The sequence below is a fragment of the Caloenas nicobarica genome, unplaced genomic scaffold (assembly GCF_036013445.1).
Source record: "Caloenas nicobarica isolate bCalNic1 unplaced genomic scaffold, bCalNic1.hap1 Scaffold_96, whole genome shotgun sequence".
In the NCBI taxonomy this organism is placed as follows: Eukaryota; Metazoa; Chordata; class Aves; order Columbiformes; family Columbidae; genus Caloenas; species Caloenas nicobarica.
This window is the reverse complement of record NW_027017725.1, coordinates 332,155-351,998: the sequence shown is the minus strand read 5'-3', so window position 1 is coordinate 351,998 and position 19,844 is coordinate 332,155. Positions and strand designations below refer to the sequence as shown.

At 52.5% G+C, this 19,844-nt stretch overlaps 2 protein-coding genes across 5 annotated transcripts; one reads left to right on the top strand and one right to left on the bottom strand.

Moving 5' to 3' along the window:
* Positions 1 to 5,240: 5,240 nt before the first annotated feature.
* LOC136002975 (ciliary microtubule associated protein 1A-like) lies at positions 5,241 to 15,407 on the top strand. Of its 4 annotated transcripts, XM_065658215.1 has the most exons (6): positions 5,241 to 5,352; positions 5,743 to 5,816; positions 6,086 to 6,270; positions 8,403 to 8,529; positions 9,389 to 9,490; positions 11,238 to 15,407. In XM_065658215.1, the coding sequence occupies exons 2-5, from the start codon at positions 5,784 to 5,786 to the stop codon at positions 9,425 to 9,427; spliced, it is 384 nt and encodes a 127-aa protein (XP_065514287.1). In that variant the 5' UTR covers positions 5,241 to 5,352; positions 5,743 to 5,783; the 3' UTR covers positions 9,428 to 9,490; positions 11,238 to 15,407. The 4 variants fall into 4 exon arrangements, with proteins under 4 accessions (XP_065514287.1, XP_065514288.1, XP_065514285.1 ...); XM_065658216.1 differs by lacking the exon at positions 5,743 to 5,816; XM_065658213.1 differs by lacking the exon at positions 5,241 to 5,352 and having other exon boundaries at positions 5,362 to 5,816.
* Positions 15,408 to 17,997: 2,590 nt separating this feature from the next.
* Positions 17,998 to 18,969, bottom strand: LOC136002973 (olfactory receptor 14J1-like). Its single transcript, XM_065658210.1, has one exon. It carries the CDS (start codon positions 18,967 to 18,969, stop codon positions 17,998 to 18,000), a length of 972 nt encoding a protein of 323 aa, XP_065514282.1.
* Between the last annotated feature and the right edge of the window lie 875 nt (positions 18,970 to 19,844).

Genomic DNA, 19,844 nt, shown 5'->3' with positions numbered 1-19,844 from the left:
TGGTCAGTCCCACAACTCCTTGTCAAGGTTCTCCCTCTGCAGGAACCGCGGACAGCTTGGCCTCTATTCCTGCTGCTGCTCTCTGCAGCTCTGGGACTTGCCTTTGCCAGCCTGCAAGGGATCTTTTCTCAGGCTAAACTGAAGAATGCCTCAGCCTACTCCTGGCTACACTTGGGCTTGAGCTAATGCTTGTGAGCCTGGGTTCTGAAACAGAGTCACAAAGGGAAAAAAAATGACACGAAGAAACATAACATGAAATAACATCAAATCAAGAAAATTAATAAATTAACAACAAAATCAAATAAAATTCATTGTGTTATGTGTCCTTGACATTGATTTTGGAACTGAAAACCCTCTGTCCTTTCAGGCAAACAGTCTCTTTGATAACGGACTGGCGGACAGGAGAGGAGAGGAGAGGAGAGGAGAGGAGAAGAGAGAAGAGGAGAGGAGAGGAGAGCAGTTCTGCTCTGTCAGGCCTGCAGTTCTGCGTGACTAGCCCTGAGCGAGCCCTGAGGCCTCCATACATGATGCCACAGGCAGTATTGCTACTGGAAGGAAGGCTGCACTGGCAACAAATCCACACTGTCTTTTTGCAAAAAAGGGACACTATTAGGTTGCTTACTCCCCTATTTTGTACCTACAGGGACTGATTCGGAGCCAGCGCCCCAAAGGCTTCCTCCAAAGGGCTGCACATATGCGGCTGTGTCACCCCCATGTCACAATGCCAGCACCCGGCAACGCAGCGGTCACGAGGCCCCACGCAGGATCCAGAGGAGCAGCCTCCCGTGTCCACTGCAGAGCTGGCCCGGGGGCAGCCCCAACACATCTCACAGGAAGCACTTGAGGAGCTGCTGGAATCACAGGCCAGGGGCTGAGGGAAGAAAACCTTGCATGAGGCTGCTGGAGGTTCTCCACTGCAAGACAATCTGCTGGCAGGGCCACCTTCCAAGCTCGGCTCATGGATGCAAATCCTTTTCAGCTGGATAGCAGTGGCAAGACCAAGGCAATTCCTTCTTGAGGAGCACTGCACAGCTCACCATCCTCATCTCCTACACAGCAACGCTCAGGAGCCGTAAGAGATAGGATGTCGAGGGCTTGCAAGGGCTTGCAAGGGCTTGCAGTGCTTTGGAACACCCACTGGTGTCCTACACAGGGACAGCAAGGATTCTTGCCCACAAGCTCCATCAGCTCAGAGGCACTTGGGCACTCTGGCAAGTCCGCGACATAGCTCCAGCTCAAGGGAGGATAGGGCTTGGGCAGCTCCTGGGAAGCATGAGCAGCCTGTGGGACAAGGAGCCAGGTCTGGCTCACATGCTCAGGGAACAGCCCATGGCCAGCACTGTGCTCAGCAAGGAATTTTTTCCCCCGGGGCACATTGGGACTGGTCCCCGGAGGCTTTTTGACTTCCTCTGCAGTTCTCAGCACGGCCCCTTGCCACCCTTTCTTTGGGCCATTTGGCCTGGGAGCCGGCTGCTCATGCTCCACCATGCTGGAAGCCGCAGCTGCCACTTCTCAGCTCTCCCTGCGGGCAATACAAGTGCCTGGCAGGGACCAGAGCGCTTCTCATGCATCCCTGGCCAAGAAGAACAGCAGCCAAACAAGTTGTGGAAGGCAAAAAGTCTGCTCGTCATCGCTACGTGTCACGCTTTGGAAAAGATGCCACGAGACCACTCACCTCTTCTTCTTCTTCTTCTTCTTCCTCTTTTGTGCATGGTCAGTCCCACAACTCCTTGTCAAGGTTCTCCCTCTGCAGGAACCGCGGACAGCTTGGCCTCTATTCCTGCTGCTGCTCTCTGCAGCTCTGGGACTTGCCTTTGCCAGCCTGCAAGGGATCTTTTCTCAGGCTAAACTGAAGAATGCCTCAGCCTACTCCTGGCTACACTTGGGCTTGAGCTAATGCTTATGAGCCTGGGTTCTGAAACAGAGTCACAAAGGGAAAAAAAATGACAGGATAAACATAACATGAAATAACATCAAATCAAGAAAATTAATAAATTAACAGCAAAATAAAATTCATTGTATTATGTGTCGTTGACATTGATTTTGGAACTGAAACCCCTCTGTCCTTTCAGGCAAACAGTCTCTTTGATAATGGACTGGCGGACAGGAGAGGAGAGGAGAGGAGAGGAGAGGAGAGGAAAGGAGAGGAGAGGAGAGGAGAGGAGAGGAGAGGAGAGGAGAGGAGAGGAGAGGAGAGGAGAGGAGAGGAGAGGAGAGGAGGGGAGGGGAGAGGAGGGGAGGGGAGAGGAGGGGAGAGGAGGCGATAGGAGAGGAGGCGATAGGAGAGGAGAGGAGAGGAGAGGAGAGGAGAGGAGAGGAGAGGAGAGGAGAGGAGAGGAGAGGAGAGGAGAGGAGAGGAGAGCAGTTCTGCTCTGTCAGGCCTGCAGTTCTGCGTGACAAGCCCTGAGCTAGCCCTGAGGCCTCCATACATGATACTACAGGCAGTATTGCTACTGGAAGTAAGGCTGCACTGGCTACAAATGCACACTGTCTTTTTGCAAAAAAGGGACACTATTAGGTTGCTTACTCCCCTATTTTGTAGCTACAGGGACTGATTTGGAGCCAGCACCCCAAAGGCTTCCTCCAAAGGGCTGCACATATGCGGCTGTGTCACCCCCATGGCACAATGCCAGCACCCGGCAACGCAGTGGTCACCAGGCCCCACGCAGGATCCAGAGGAGCAGCCTCCCGTGTCCACTGCCAGAGCTGGCCCGGGGGCAGCCCCAGCACATCTGACAGGAAGCACTTGAGGAGCTGCTGGAATCACAGGCCAGGGGCTGAGGGAAGAAAACCTTGCATCAGGCTGCTGGAGGTTCTCCGCTGCAAGACAATCTGCTGGCACGGCCACCTTCCAAGCTCAGCTCATGGATGCAAATCCTTTTCAACTGGATAGCAGTGGCAAGACCAAGGCAATTCCTTCTTGAGGAGCACTGCAGAGCTCACCATCCTCATCTCCTACACAGCAACGCTCAGGAGCCCTAAGAGATAGGATGTCGAGGGCTTGCAAGGGCTTGCAAGGGCTTGCAGTGCTTTGGAACACCCACTGGTGTCCTACACAGGGACAGCAAGAATTCTGGCCCCCAAAGTCCATCAGCTCAGAGGCATTTGGGCACTCTGGCACTCTAGCCCTGGTGGGGCTAGATGGATATGTTCTGAAACGGGACTCACCCCGTGTATATCTCTAAGTATGTTCAATGACTCATGGGAGCACTGTATACTAGTTACCATTATCCCGAGAATATTGTATCATCAGGAAAGTGTACTGTGTGATCATTGGAATACTGGGCATTACCTCATAAAAAGAGAGCCAATCACAGCTATCACAATAGCCACGTTGTTAGGAATCAGGGCAGTAGGAGCAAGGACAGGGATAACCTCTCTTATTCAACAAAAACAGGGTTTCAATTCTTTAAGAGCTGCCATTGATGAAGACTTAGAAAGAATTGAGAAATCAATAACTGTATTAGAGAAATCTGTAACTTCATTATCGGAGGCAGTATTACAAAATAGAAGAGGAATGGATCTCCTCCTCTTACAACAAGTAGGACTGTGTGCAGCTCTAGGGGAAGAGTGTTGCTTTTACGCAGATCACACAGGAGTAGTAAGAGATACTATGACCAAATTACGGGAGGGTTTAGAAAAACGAAAGAAAGAGAGGGAAGCAAAGCGGAGCTGGTATGAATCCTGGTTCACCCAATCCCCCTGGTTAACTACTTTGTTATCTTCTATAGCAGGACCTTTAATAATATTAGTGTTAATTCTGACCTTCGGGCCCTGTATATTAAATAGAGTTATCGAACTAGTAAAAAACCGATTAGAAGCCGCTCACTTAATGTTATTGAAAAAAGACCTGTATGAGCAGATAGAAGAAGACAGAGGTGTTGAACACGAAACTTCCATCCTTTCTCTAGCACGAGAAACTATTATCCGGTTTGATCAACAAAATGATACAAATAAAAAGGGGGGATTGTAATAAACCCATGTTGTAAATTTGTTAATCAAACTGGTACGTTATCTTGTGCAAACAGTTATGAAACAGTACAACTGGGGAAATGTATTGGAGTTGTGTGGGTGAGGTGAGCTGCGCGTGTCCGGAGGGGTGGGGTTGCCGCCTGCGGTGTGGAGGGAAAATGTTGCCTCCGTCCCACGACCACCGGAGAGCCTGAGGAGACCCCCCCGGCAACCAGACGTGCAGCCACAGAAGACGTCGGGCCAAGCTGTATCAACTTGGAAATCTACCTGGAGACAAAAAACCTATAAAAGAGGGACTCTGGTGGGGGTGGGTTGCGTGCCGTTGGTGGAGCTGAGACTCCCCGGCCGCCCAGCGCTGTTTTGCCTGTTTACTGCCTGCTTAATAAATTCTAATTGGATAATTAAAATTGGCATATGATTCGCGATCCTCGTTTATACTACTGTTTTGCCTGTTTAGTGCTTGCTTAATAAATTCTAATTGGATAATTAAGATTGGCATACGGTTTCGCTTGTAACAGCCATGAATAAAACACAGAGTGGCACAGAGCTGATGTCAGACATCTGCTCTGGTTGTGGCTGGGATGGAGTTCTCTTCCCAGCAGCCCATGTGGTGCCGAGTGTTGGGTTTGTGAGCAAACCAGCGTTGCAGCTGCGAGCGCTGGTTGTGTTCGATGCTGTGGGCAGGAGTGCGGACCCAGCGTGTGGTGCCCGGGCCGGGTGCTGAGCTGGGCTGTCCCTTGGGCAGGGACAGGCTGGAAGGCTCGTGGAAAAGGGACATATTTTAAGGAGCAGAAACACAACCTCCTCACGTTTTCCTCAGCATTCGCTCCAAACTGAGAATCGGTGGGAACCCGGAGGATCCTCTTTGTCTGAATCCAAGCAGCAAGAAAGAGACACTAACGAGAGATGCCCCTTTGCGCAGACCGGGCTGAACTTTGCTCAGCTCTAGGGGGATGTAAGCAAACGACTTGCAGAGGGGCTGCAAGGCTGCTCCAGCCCCGTAGTGGCAGCAGGGCCACTCTGGTCCCTTCAGGGGGATTCGCTCTGGGGACAGAGGAGCGAGGGCGACACGGGCAGGAGCAGCCCGGGGCGAGGGAAGAGCCCGAGCCGCTGCGGCTCTGGGGCTATTTCTAGTCAGGCCGCGCAGCGGACACCCCCGTTGCTATGGCAGCGGGGGCTTTCCAGGGCCGGCCCCGCGCGGCGCAGCCCCTGTCGCTATGGGAACGGGTCCTTCCCCGAGGGCGGCGCGCTCCATGCGGGCGGCGGCTGGCTGAGCGCCGCGCCGTGCGGCGGCGGGGCCGGGCGGGAGTTCGGCACGGCCGGGGGGTGACGGGCCGAGGAGCCCCGGTTCCCCCGGGCGAGCAGTGGGAGCCGGTGGAGGTGCAGGGGGGGAAGCTCTCGGCCCCTGGATTCCCCGAGCGCGGCTGTCGGGGCGGGCTCAGGGAGGAGCTGGGCTGGGAGCTGTGAGGCGCTTCCCGCATCCATCCCTGGGGCGGGCGGGCTGGGGCTGGTGGGGCAGAGGAGCCCCAGGGGTGAGCCCGGGTGGGGTCCGCTGTCACCAGCACTGTCCCGCGGGTGAGCGGGAGGAGGGGCCGGTGCCGTGGCCAGCACGTCCCCAGCCAGGGCAGCACTGGGCGGCAGCAGAGGGGTCAGGGCTCCGACTGCGGAGCAGCCCGAGCTCAGCGTCCTGTTCCCAAATCCTCTGCGCACTTGGGGTGCAGCGTGCGGGTGTTGTGATGACAGCAACAGCTCTGTGCCGTCACCCCTCAGGGGCTCTCTCCGGGCAGGACCTCGGTGAAGGTGTCAGGAGGATGGAGCCAGGCTCTTCTCGGTGGCAGCCAGTGGTAAGACGAGGGATAATGGGTTCAAACTGGAACACAGGAGGTTCCACTTAAATTGGAGAAGAAACTTCTCAGTGAGGGTGACAGAACCCTGGGCCAGGCTGCCCAGGGAGGTTGTGGAGTCACCTTCTCTGCAGACATTCAAACCCGTCTGGACACCTTCCTGTGTAGCCTCATCTGGGTGTTCCTGCTCCGGCGGGGGGATTGGACTGGATGAGCTTTCGAGGTCCCTTCCAATCCCTGACATTCTGTGATTCTGTGATTCTGTGAAGGTGCAGGAGACCCACGGGCAGCGGGAGCAGGTGCTGGGGCGAGAGAAGGAGCAGCGGGCGGCTCGGCTGCTGTGGCAGCGGCAGGACGCGAGGCAGGAGCAGGCAGAGCTGCTGGCGCAGCACCAGCAGCACCTGAGTGCGCTGGAGCAGCAGCACCAGCTGGAGCGGCTGCGGGAGCTGCAGAGGTGAGAGCGGCACGAGTGGCACACGCGTGGGGCCGCTACCCCCGGTCTGGGCAAAGGAACCAGGGGATGGTTTGGGGAGGCGGTGAAAGAAGAAAATCAGAGTCCAGAAGCACTGAGTTGTGGGCAGCTGGGTGTCTCCTGGAGTGGGGGTTTGGTTTGTAGGTGGACACTGGGATCTGGCTGGGGACATCGACATGATGCGTTGTGCTTTGAAAGGGGCTGGACCCTGTCTTTTCTCTCCCCCAAATCTCTTCCATTCAGGTGAATGAGTCACTGACATAATCTGGGTCAATAAGAAATCTGGTTTTGGTAGAGAAGCGCATAACCCCCAGATGTGTCCGTCCCAGATGTGGATGCTGGTCAGTGGGATGCCCCATGACAGACCACCGTGCCAGCCCAGCTCCTGGGACCTGGTTCCACACACAGTCACACATCTGCACACACACACATACATGCATACACACAGACCTACATACACGCATACGCATGTGCTCACACACCACTGTGCAGACATTCTCATACAATCACAGAATCCCTGACTGGAAGGGACAAGGATCACCTGGTCCAACCTTTCCTGGCACAAGCCCAGTCTAGACAAGCTGGCCCAGCACCCCGTCCAGCTGAATCTTTAAAGTGTCCAATTTTGGGGAATTCACCACTTCCCTGGGGAGATTATTCCAATGGCTGATGGCTCTCATGGTGAAAAATTTCCTGCTTGTGTCCAGTCAGGATCTCCCCAGGAGTAGCTTGTACCCATCAGCCCTTGTCTGTTCCCTGGGACTCCTTGTACAAAGGGCATGTCCATCTTTGTAGCCACCCTGGAAACACTGGAACATGGTGCTGAGCTCTCCCTGAGCCGCCTTTTCTCCAGGCTGAACAAGCCCGGTTCTCTCAGCCTTTCCTCGTATGGCGGCTGCCCAGTCCTTTGATCATCTCTGTGCCCTTCTCTGGACCCTCTCCAGCCTGTCCACATCTAGTTTGGCTGAAAGCGACTTAATTTTCTTCATGCAGTTATATAATTATTACTGCAGTAATCTGAGGGTATGAGGGAAAGAATGATTTGGGGAGGACAGGACACTTTTTACAGCCATCACGTGTTTTGCAACACGGCGTTTGTGGGTCTCTGACAAGATGATCACAGAGTTGGTGGCTGGGGTTCTGTGATGGAAATGCTTTTGCTCTGGTATTGAAGCCCAAATCGCCTCTAACAGTCTTAGAGCAGTGAATCTGGAAGTGTTGGTTTGCCTCAGCAGGCAAAGCCTCTGCTCCCCAGCGGAGCTCTGTGACCGCTATGTCACTTGTCAACACCGTCACTGAGTGCAAGGGCAGTGTAAAAACCAGGTGCTTTGGAAAGCTCCCCCACTCTCTCCTGACGTTCCAAATCTGTCTCATGTGCACCCTGAAAATACGCATTGAGGCAGGAAAGCAGACCTCAGGAAGGTCTGGCCCTGCAGGCTGGACATCCCCAGCCCTGGATCAGCCAGGTGATGCAATAGCACAGCCTCCCGATGTCATAGTGCGTTTCCATGACAGTCCCAGGCTGTCCCCAGGGTCCCCTGGCCACTGACACCACAACCTTTCTTGCCAGATCTCTGGCTGCCCTCACTGCTCGCCACGCTCTGTGCCACAGAGACGAAGCAGATGCAGACATTGTCGTCCTCTTCCCTTTCGACGGCCATGGCTGAGACAGGTGGAGTCCTGAGACTCCTCCTTCCCTGCCCTAGTTCAGCATCAGGGATGAGCTCCATTGTGCCTGAGGGGATTTGCATCCCCAGGCCTTGAGCAAATCCACTGATGAGGAATCCACAACTGCTCTGGGCAACCTGTTCCAGGGTCTTGCCAACCTCATAGTAAAAAATGTTCTTTTGTTGAGAACATTGGTATTCTCTGGTGAGACAGAACTCTCGCGGTACAGGAACAAGATGTCACCAGTGGGTGACTGAGATGGCTTAGAGAACCCCTGTCAAAGATATTAGCAAAAGTGCTTTTAGTATGATGTTGTAAAAGTGCAACTTAACCAAGTTTGATGGCAAGTTCACTCTATCAGTGTACAGCACAATCATTTGAACAGTGATTGACAACTCCTAAGGCACAGGTCAAAGTACCAAGACTCTCTTCTGATCTTTCCTCAGGTTTTATCAGCATCTCACAGCATGGACGGAGCCCGGGTGGGGACTTGGAGACCTCATGGCCCATGGGGCCCCATCATGGCCCAGTTCACCAGCCCTGGACCCAAATACTCAGTCCGAGGAACAACAGGTAAAACAAGGATCAGAGAGGTGTGTTGAGCACACCCGTGGTAAAATCAGCTACAAACCTGTTTCCCTTTTTCCCCCTTCTCAGAGAAGCCCCCTGCTCCTAAAACCTTCCCACGCAAACCCAGTACATGTGAGGTTTGTTTGTTTGTTTTTTAGTTTTTATTTCTCTATGATTATCACTGGATCCAGACTGTCAGGAGGTCCAGTTTCTTTTTAAGATTATTTAGCAATGCAGTTGCAGAAGCATTTGTGCTTAGAGATTTACTGTTTGTTACTACAAGGCACAGTACAGCTCACCTTTATTACTCTTGGAGGAAAAAGGATGGGAATTTTGTGAGCTCGGCAGCTCAGTCTCCTGCAGCTTCAAAGGAGCTTTGAAATGGGGTTGCCTGCAGGTGGCCTTTCATGTGCTGTTCTTCATAGGTTACCTGAACCACAACCCCCCAGAGCCCCCACTTACCCCTGTCAAGTGGCAGAACCTTCTGCAGAAGGCAGCTGCTCGCCAGGTCCTCGATATTGCATGAAGCCTCCATGGCCAGGAATGGGGAGTACGTGGCTCCCACCTCTCCCATGGGTGGACTTCCCAAGATGAACTTCGAGATCATGCCTGAACCCTGTTTGTTCAGATAAGACTAGGATGTTTTCACATTTCCCTGCAGCAGTGGCACAAAAGTTAGATGGGTGCAAAAGAGAGATGGGTACAAAAGGCTCAGCTCACCCCTTCAATGAGCTGTAGATGTTTTCCAGCAGCTGGCACTTCTGCAGTGGTTAAGGAGAGCAGCTCTTGTTGAAATTGCCTCCTTGGCTTGAGAAAAAAGGCCACATCTTCACTGCTTTTGTGCTGTTGTCCTCTGCCCTAGGCGATTACTGCCCTGAGAAGCCCAACAGACACGTCCTGAAGTGCCCTCCTGTGCAGTCCATGTCCTTCCGGCACAGGGGCATCAAAACCGACCTCCCTCCAGGTAAGTGACTGCGGGGAGACACCTACCCTTGCATAGCATGTGAGGCACGGACTCTCGATAAGGTGCAGGGAGAAACATTTATTACAAATTCAGGCTTGTATTTATACTTGATAGGATGCTTGTTCCAGCATTGCTGATTTGCTAAGTTAGGCATTACATAAGCGATACATTTTGTGTTCCTACCAAAGCTGCTACCAGAAAAGCATTTTTTGATGTCACAAGTTACCCCCTGTCCTTGATGTATCAGTCCTGTATCAATCCCTCTGGCCTTAATATATAATCAGTACAGGCCTTGCTTCTTGTTTTTCCACCAACGCTTGTTCCCCCGCCATTGACTCTCGTAGTTTCTCACAGGCTTGATGTCAGAATACCACCACACCCTTGCAGCTCAAGCATCCTCTACTGACAGTCTGCTGCTCAGCTTGTTAACCAGGGCCAGTTCAAAGCCTCCACTGCAGGACACAGCTGTTTCCTGACAAGCTTCCTTCATGTGCAGTAGAAGCCAGTGGGGAGTACTCCTGGTTGGCTGCAGCTGCCTTGGCAGGTGCTTGTGCTCATCTCTCAGTCCCAAGGTCTGATCTGTGCCTTTCCCCCCACCCAAGCTGTGCTGCTGGCTCTGAGGAAATAGGGGTACAGCGGGCAGATGGTTTTACCAGAGCTGTGAAGTTCCAGTGAACCCCTTGGGCATTTTTTCTTCCTGGTTCTTGCAGTTCCAGCACAAACTCATCTCATCCCACAGAAGCACTGACAGCTCAGTTTCGGAGCTGCCAACAGTGCCCCAGCGTGGCAGAAGGTGGAAGGATTGGGAAAGGGGGCAGACATCCTTCCTGCTCCTCTGAGCAGGTGTCATGGAGGCACCTCAAAGTCAGTTTTAGGTGAACAACAAGTTCAAACCAGATTTTATTCTGGCTGGAAAAGTGTAGCAAATACACTGACTAGAAACAGGGTTTATACAATTAGTTAGCACTGCAACAACGTAAAATATCGATCAGATATCAGTTGAGGGGATTATTGTGGTACAACAACATAAGAATAATGACGATGCACAACGTGCATGCATTCAGTCACAAGAAAGAAAACCAGAGGCCTCTTGAGTCCAGGGAACCCACAAGAAATAATTGCTTGCCTGGGTTAGGCAAGGGCTCACACTTACCTGGTTAGACAAGGACTCATGCAAGGATCTATCCAGTAAATAACCACTCACCAAACAAGAAGCTGAGGTGCTCTCAGTCCCGGGAAGTCTCCTTAGACGGCGTACCAGTCTAAGGAAAGGGCTCCACTTCACAGACCCGCAGCTCCGAGAAGACCACTCAAAGGGGTCTTCTGTGGGAACCCCGTTTTATAGGCTGGTCAGATATAATACAGATAAATACTGTGGGCATTACAACATGGTCCAGAAGATTTGCAGCTACTCTGGGCACCTCCTTTGTTGAAGACCCTGTCAATCGACTCAGGATCCCATTAAGGACCCTGTCAATTGACCGAGGGTCCCACCCTTCCTGCCCCCCAAGCTGGTGGAGGTGAAGTCACCCTGCCCGGGGCAGGGGAGGATGTGACTGGCAGCACCTTGGTACCACTCTGGTGCGTACCTGGGGACAGGCACAGTGGGGCACAAAAGGTGCTAAAGAGCCATCAACTGCCTCAGTGAAGGCTCCAGATCTCAGGGGGACGTGCAGCTGCCACAGCAGCCTTTGCAGGGTGCCTGTCTCTGCCCCAGAGGTTTCTTCTCTTCCCATTCCTCTTGCAGGTCCAGGCACCTACATGTTGCCCAGGGTGCTGGGCCCCAGCACAGTGCACACAGCTGCCAGCCCGTGCGATTCCATGAGGTGGAAGAGTCAGCAGAATCACTACAGTGCCAATCTCGCCACGGTGAGCTCTGCTTCTCTGCCTTTTTGTAACAGCAGCTGAAGCTGCTCTGCTCTCCTCATGGCAGAAGAGCTGCAAAGCCTGCAGGATCCTTTCTTAGCACATCCTTGGCTGCAATAGGAGCAGAACCCAAGAGTGCACGTGCCCGCTGGCAGGGCCACAGGATTCTCCTGCCATTCCAGCAGGACAGGGGAAGCTCTGCCTCCACCGCTGTCCCTTGTTTTCTAACAGTTATAGTTTTGCTGATGTAGCACTCATGAGCTCTCATGGGAATCTCCCTCCTGCTCTGAGATAAGCCTCATCTCTGCTCCTAGTCCTTGCGGGTTGAATTCACTTTGCTTGATTGTCACTGTGGAGAGCTGGCAGTGGAGATGAAGGTGGAGGAGAAAAATCCTCGGAGCAATTCCTGAAACATATTTCTGGCAGAAAAACCAACCTCTTCTTTCAGCTCTGAGCTACTTAGGATCAGGATTTCACATCCAGTGGCCACAAAAACACACAAAGAGAAAAATGGCTGCCCACACCTCCACCAACTTGCAATAGAAGGGCTGTGGTGTTTCCAAATCCTTTACATTCCTGCAGAATTTAAAAACCCTTGGGGAATACCCAGCGATGATCACAAACCCTCGGTGCTCTGCTGCCATACACATGAACTCCCATTGCGCTCGAGATTGGTCCCTTGGCAACCTGGCAGTGTGAAGAGCCGGCGAGAACTGATGGGAACGGCTCCAGGGGATCTCCTCCTGGAGGTCACAGCTGCTGCAAGGCTGAGCTGTTGCAATGAAAAGTTGAAATCTGCCATCACAGATTCATAGTGTCAAAGGCTTTACTGAAGTCCAAGTACACAGCATCCTCAGCCTCTCCCTCATCAAGTAAGCAGGTCACCTTGTCACAGGAGATCAGGCTGGTCAAGCAGGACCTGCCTTTCATAAACCCATGCTGACTGGGCCTGATTGCTTGGTTGTCCTGTGTGTGTCATGTGATGTCACTCAGGATGATCTGTTCCATGAGCTTCCCTGGCACCAAGGTCAGATTGACAGGCCTGTAATTCCCTGGATCCTCCTTCTGACCCTTCTTGTAGACGGGCATCACATTCGCCAACTTCAAGTCGACTGGACCTCCCCAGTTAGCCAGGGTTGCTGATTGACAATTGAAAGTGGCTTAGTGATCACTTCTGGAAGCTCCCTCAGCAGCCTTGGATGGATCCCATCTGGCCCCATAGACTTGTGTGTGTCTAAGTGGTGTAACAGGTCACCAACCACTTCCCCTCAGATTATTGGACTACATTCTGCTCCCTGTCCCTGTCTTCTGGCTCAGGGGGATGTGTACCTGGAGCACAACTGGTTTGACTGTAAAAGACTGAGGCAAAGAAGGCATTCCACTTCTTTCCAGCTATGTCATTTCGCCTGTCAAAACTAGAGTTAGGTCCAGAAAGCACCGTTTCATTGTCCCATCACTGGTCAGGACACCCAGGGAGGGTCAGGAATGGATCGCCTTTAGTCCTGCCAAGGGAAGGCATCCAACTGAGTAAATTGGGGCATCTCACTCTGGGTTTATACTCAGAATCACAGAATGGTTGCAGTTGGAAGGGACCTCTGGAGATCATCTAATCCAACCCACCTGCTAAAGTAGGATCACCTAGCGTGGATTTCACAGGAAGTCTCCAGGCGGGTTTGAATGTCTCCAGAGAAGGAGACTCCAGAACCTCTCTGGGCAGCCTGTTCCAGTGTCTGTCAACCTCAAAGTAGAGAAATTTTTCCTCATATTCAGACGGAACCTCCTGTGCTTCAGTGCCTGTTGCCTGTCATCCTATCATTGAGCATCACTGAAATGAGTCTGGTCCCATGCTCTTGACATCCATCCTTAAGATATTTATGAACATTGATGAGATCGCCTCTCATCCTTCTCCAGGCTGAACAGACTCAGCTCTCTCAGTCTCTTCTCATAAGAAAGGCACTCTAGTATTAGTATATTAGTAGTAGTAGTATTTTGTTATTACATTGTTGTCTTATTAAACTGTTTTTTCTCAACCCACAAGTTTGTCCCTTCCCTTTCACTTCTCTCCCCTGCCCCACTTTGGCGGGGTGGAGGAAGTATGTGACCAACTATCATGGTTTTAGTTGCTGGCTGGGGTAAAACCATGGCAGGGAAGAATAATAGTAGCTCGGGAAATCTTGAAAATCACTTTCCAAGATGCTGACACTCTTTTTGGTGGTGGGAAACGGCATGAGAAAGGAAAGCCATAAAAAACTGCAGCTCTGGAGGTCCAGAGTGGACCTGAGGATAAAGAAATGTCATTCTGAGCACAGTGCTGTGGACATCCAGAGGCGTCTGGATCAGCCATGGCTTTGTGTTTCAAGGAACAGCTGGGGAGGATGGAGAGACAGCAGCACAGGAGGGGACATACTGGGGTGAGCACAAGGTGGGGAAGCGCATGGGGTGTCTGCAGCCTGCAGGGAAACAGCCACAGGCCTGGGACAGTGTAGAACGGCCTGTGGTGGAGATGGCCAAGGGTGAGGCTGAATGTCCCTGGAAGGCCCAAGGTCTTTGTCCCCTTGGCTATGGCTGATGTCCCTGCCACTGAGGCCTAAGAGGAGACCCATCATTGTCATGGCCATGAGGCCTCATTGCTCCTTGCACCTCCCCAAGGGAGGTTGGGAGGTGTCACATTGTTGTCCCTCAATGGCATCGTACTCCCCACATCCCCAGGAAGAGCCCTGAGACACGCGTGAGGGACAGGATCTCCCTTTGTAGGGGCAGGGGCTCAAGGTTTGACCATCCTCCTTCATCAAACAAACCAAGGGTTTTCTCAGCATCCGAGCTGCTGCACTTTGCCTTTGCCTGATGTAATCGCAGTCTCCAATTATCTGTTCTAACGAGTCCCTGAGGAGGCTTTGTCAGTAATGGCCTCAGTGGCACCCATTAGTGCTTCAAGGAACTTTGGAGTTTGCTTCTGACTTGGACTTCTTGAGGAGATTCTTCAGTCTGCTCTTGGTATCTGAGGTTCATGGACTCAGCACCAAATATGCCATGGGGCTCATTAAAATACAAAAAGCCCTAACGAGCCATGTCTTTTCCTGTCATTTTCTTCAAGTCTGCAAGACTTGTACAGCTATTTGGAGAGGTTTCGGTGGGTTACTTCGTGATGAAGATTTCAAAGAAGATTTCATAAGAGAGGGTTTTTTCTTTCAACGGTACTTTCTATCATTCTTGATTTCATAGAAGAAGTGACAGCAGCATTCTACACTGGGCATTGATCCTGAGGGTCACCTGAATACACCGGGACAGGCAGGAGAAGCTGTCCCTTAAGGTCGGACACTGTATGGACAACCTTGCTCCTCATCCCTCCCCACAAAGTCTGCCAGTTCCGTCCTTGGCCACCTGGGGCTTGCATCACTTTTCCTTACATCAGACTTCTCCACTGAGGTCTGCAGGTGGATGGTGCAGCTCCTCTGCACCAGCTCCCACCTGCTCTCCTTAGAGACCTGGCTGCACTCAGGCACAGAAAGGTTTCTCCTCGATGCCAACAAGTAAACACAATATAATTTAATAAAGTAAAACACTTTCCACAACCATCTATGCTGGATTTGGTGACGTCCACCATGCACAAGGGACATCCACACAAGAACTGTTTTAGACAGAGTTAGGAAAGGATAGATGTAAACACAAATAATGTGTTGACTGCCGTGTTAATTAGAGCTCTGAAGAATGGGGCAAGTTTGTAACTCCCTGAAGCTCCAAGCAGAAACCAAACAGTTGAGAGGCAACTGAATGACCAAAGAGGAAGTGGAGGAGAAAACCTGAGAGTTCTGGGAAGGGTGTGTGTCCAGACAGTCTGCTGAAAAGTTTTCCTTTGACATGGACCTTGAATCAGGAGAGCTGGAAACTGCTGAATGACAAGGGAGATGAAATAATAGAGTGTTGGTAACAGAAGTAGAGGGGAAGACCAACGTTCTCCTCCCCTTAGTACGCTTGCCGGTAATTCACATTTGAACTTTTTTTTTTATATGTAAAAAAGTAATACATAAAAAGCTTGTCCGTGTAGCTGAAGACATGTGTGTCTTATATCCATTTCTGTTTCTGGGAAAAACTTTCCTTTTTGAAGAAAAGAAAACCTCCCAAAGACTTAAAAAAAAAAAAAAAAGGATGTTGACATCTTTCTTTGCTTTGAATATTTGTCTTCAGTTCTTATTTTAATTTTCATTGACATCAGCTGACATCTGATGGGCCTACAGGCATTAAGCCAAGATCATTTTCTGTCTTGTATAGCGCCCCATGCCCTCTAAACCTTCCCTGCCCAGGACTCTTCACACTTCGCCCAGAGCGAGTCACACTGAGGCGTTGACTGGTTCACTGGTTGAGATGTTGGTTTAGATGGTCACCCAAAGCACAGGTGGATTCATGCCCCATAATCGTCTGCTCTGACCAGTTAGAAACAGAGGCCAACATCACAATGGGATCAAATGAGAAGTGAGGTTGAAGGGCCCTCAGGAGTCTGCAGTCCAACCTGTCACAAACTGGGTCAGACCAAGGTGTTCAAGCCCTGATTCAATCAGAGTTTGAAAACCTCCAAGGACACAGGCTGCTCAGCCTCTCTGGGTGACCCGAGGCAGCACTTGGCTGAGCTCCTAGGGCAGGGGTGTCAAACTCATTTTCACTGGGACCACATCAGCCTCACGGTTGCCTTCAAAGGGCCAACTGTAATTTTAAGACTGTATAAATGTAGGAATAGTTGTATATATACAGTCCTAAAATTACATTCGTCCCTTTCAAGGCAACCGTGAGGCAGATGTGGCCCCCAGTGAAAGTGAATTTGACACCCCTGTTCTAGGGAAAAAAACTTTTCCTTATGTCCTGGCTGAACCTCACCTCTTTCACCTTCCACCCATTGTTTTCTGTCCTTCTGCAATGCACTACAGTGAAGAGCCTGGCTCTGCATTCTCCATCCCCTCCTCGTTGGCACTGGCAGGCTGTGATGAGGTCCCTGTCAGCCTTCCCTTCTCTGGCATGGACAAGCCCGGCTCCCCCAGCCTCTCCCCACAGGCAAAGTGCTCCAGTCCCTGGCTGTCCCCGGGGCCCTTTGCTCAACCCACTCCAGCTTGCCAGTATCTTTCCTGAATTGGGATCTGAGATCTGGATGGAGTATTCCAGAGAATCCCTTCCCTCCATCTCCTGGCCGTGCTCCTGGTGGCACAGCCCAGGGTGCTCCTGGCCTCCCTTGCACCAGGGCACACGCTGCCTCCTGCCCAGCTCCCTGCCCACCCAGACCTTTCCCACAGAGCTGCTCGCAGCCAGGCAGCCCCAGCCTGTGCCATTGCCAGGGTGAGTCCCCTGCAGGGGCAGACACTGCTCTTTGTCCTTCTGGGGCTTCCTGAGGTTCCTGCCAAGATGTGCTCTCCTCCTTGAACCCCTTCATTGAGCACAGAGGCCTGGGTGGGTGTTCCAGTAAAGACCCAGACACAGAAGGCATTGAGTCCCTCAACCCCAGCATCACTCTCTGCTGTTATTAAATTCCCCTCCCCATCCAGTAACAGCCCCACATTTCCCTTGTTCTGCCTTGGTCTCTGATGCAGTGGTCTCTTTTCTTGCAGCCACCAACTCCAGGTGAGCTTTTCCCTTCCCAAAGTCATCCCTGCACAGCAAAGGCGATGCACATAGACTCCTTGTCTGTCCTTGTCCTTGCTGTCACCCCTGGCAGCTGCTTTGTGGCCCCTGTCTGCACCCTGTGCTGTGACAGCCCAGCCCTGCTGCCCCACACATGGTCCCACAGCCCCACGGTGCAGGCACAGCACAGGACAGGGTGCATTTGGGGTGGGGAACGGTCTCCCAGTGTGATGCCCACATGGTCCTTGGTGCTTTCTCACCCCATGGCCTTCCTGTGTGGCAGCCTCTCCAAGCTCCTGGAGAGGCTGTGTCAGCTGTGGGGTTCACAGACAGCCCTGCTCCAGGGTCTGCCAGGGTCTGGGCCAGGAGAGAGGCTGGGCAGGGCTGGCCATTCCCTGAGACAGGCCCTGAGCCCAGCAGGAGGATGGAGATGGCCTCACAGGGAACCTCACCCGTAAACCTGGGCTGAGTGGCCAGTGCTGGAAATGGCCCATGAGAGGTGGCCAGTGGCTGGGGGGTGACGAAGGCCCTGGGCCACCTTCCTGGTGTGTCCATGCCGCCAAGGTCACAGAGCAGCTTCCTCTCTCCTGCACCTGCAGGACATTGATCCCTCCCACAAGCCCTGGCTCTGCACCACAACCCCTGGTGTGAGTCTTCACCCTGCATGGTCATGCAGCACGAGATACAGGCTGATGTTTTTCTCTCCCAGGTACTTTCCAGCCCAGCCCAGCTCCCTCGAGTCTCTCCCACCTCCCCTGCCCTCTCTCCACCATTTTCATTTCCCATTCATCCCTGATACAATGAGAATGGGTCTCAGACATAAGAAAAAAACCCTAAAAAATAAAAAAAATTAAAAATCATGTTCATTTATTTCACTTGTATTTAAGACACTACCTGGTTAAACAAGGTCTCTGGATCACACAACATGGGTGGATATTTAAGCAGGTGGAGATGTAGGGTGGCATTTCTTTGAAAACAACAATATCAGAAGTGGAAAAAGAAAAAAAATGTATAAGAGGGAAACAAAGATTGGCCTGTCATGATGTACACTGGAGCCATTGAAGAGGAAGGTGGGCAGTGTATGGCTGAAAACATTCACTCATCAGCTTCCTTAGAGCATCCTTTAGCTCCTGGTTCCTCATGCTGTAGATGAGGGGGTTCAATGTTGGAGGCACCACTGAGTACAGAACAGACACCACCAGATCCAGGGATGGAGAGGAGATGGAGGGGGGCTTCAGGTACGCAAAAGAAGAGGTGCTGACAAACAGGTTGACCACGGCCAGGTGAAGGAGGCATGTGGAAAAGGCTTTGTGCTGTCCCTGCTCAGAGGGGATCCTCAGCACGGCCCTGAAGATCTGCACATAGGACAGCACGATGAACACAAAATATCCCCAAAATAGAAAAGCATTAAAAGCAATAAGACCAGCTTCCCTGAGGCAGGCATCTAAGCAGGACAATTTGAGGATCTGGGGGATTTCACAGAAGAACTGGTCCAGGGCATTGCCCTTGCACAGTGGCAGTGAAAATGTATTGCCCATGTGCAGCAGAGCACTGAGAAACCCACTGGCCCAGGCAGCTGCTGCCGTGTGGCCACAAGCTCTGCTGCCCAGGAGGGTCCCGTAGTGCAGGGGTTTACAGATCGCAATGTAGTGGTCGTAGGACATGATGGTGAGGAGACAATACTCTGCTGAAGTGAAAAAGAAAAACAGAAAGACTTGGGCAGTACATCCCATATAAGAAATGGCCCTGGTGTCCCAGAGGGAATTGGCCATGGGTTTGGGGACAGTGGTAGAGATGAAGCCCAGGTCAAGGAGGGAGAGGTTGAGGAGGAAGAAGTACATGGGGGTGTGGAGGTGCTGGTCACAGGCTGTGGTGGTGATGATGAGGCTGTTGCCCAGGAGAGCAGCCAGGTAGATGCCCAGGAAGAGCCAGAAGTGCAAGAGCTGCAGCTCCCGTGTGTCTGTGAATGGCAGGAGGAGGAACTGGGTGATGGAGCTGCTGTTGGACATTTGGTTCCTCTGGGCATGGAGCACTGTCCAAGGAGTACCTCAAGGGCCAGGGCTTTTGTGCTGGTCTGGGGAGATGGGATGGCATGGAGGGGCTGAGGACCTCTCAGGATATCCTGGAAAGGAGAGCAAAGGACACAGGTGCCTCCTTTTCCTTTTGCCATGCGTGTTCACCAACCTCCGGGGCTGACCACTTTCTGACCCCCAGGAGCTGCTGTGTCCTTCAGAGGGGCAGAGGCTGTGGGGTGACAGAGCACCTGCAGTGGGCACTGCTGTGGGACCAGCCCCACACTGGGCTTTGCTGGGAAGAGGGCATTGAAGGTGGAGAGAGGGCAGGGGAGGTGGGAGAGACTCGAGGGAGCTGAGCTGGGCTGGAAAGTACCTGGGAGAGAAAAACATCAGCCTGTATCTCGTGCTGCATGACCATGCAGGGTGAAGACTCACACCAGGGGTTGTGGTGCAGAGCCAGGGCTTGTGGGAGGGATCAATGCCCTGCAGGTGCAGGAGAGAGGAAGCTGCTCTGTGACCTTGACGGCATGGACAGACCAGGAAGGTGGCCCAGGGCCTTCGTCACCCCCCAGCCACTGGCCACCTCTCATGGGCCATTTCCAGCACTGGCCGCTCAGCCCAGGTTTACGGGTGAGGTTCCCTGTGAGGCCATCTCCATCCTCCTGCTGGGCTCAGGGCCTGTCTCAGGGAATGGCCAGCCCTGCCCAGCCTCTCTCCTGGCCCAGACCCTGGCAGACCCTGGAGCAGAGCTGTCTGTGAACCCCACAGCTGACACAGCCTCTCCAGGAGCTTGGAGAGGCTGCCACACAGGAAGGCCATGGGGTGAGAAAGCACCAAGGACCATGTGGGCATCACACCGGGAGACCGTT

Excerpts from the sequence above, each read along its gene's own strand:
- LOC136002975 (XM_065658213.1), top strand. The coding sequence starts at position 5,709 with ATGACAGCAACAGCTCTGTGCCGTCACCCCTCAGGGGCTCTCTCCGGG. Across the intron at positions 6,271-8,402 it reads CGGCTGCGGGAGCTGCAGAG|GTTTTATCAGCATCTCACAG; the intron begins GTGAGAGCGGCA and ends ATCTTTCCTCAG. Across the intron at positions 8,530-9,388 it reads CTCAGTCCGAGGAACAACAG|GCGATTACTGCCCTGAGAAG; the intron begins GTAAAACAAGGA and ends CCTCTGCCCTAG.
- LOC136002973 (XM_065658210.1), bottom strand. The coding sequence starts at position 18,969 with ATGTCCAACAGCAGCTCCATCACCCAGTTCCTCCTCCTGCCATTCACA.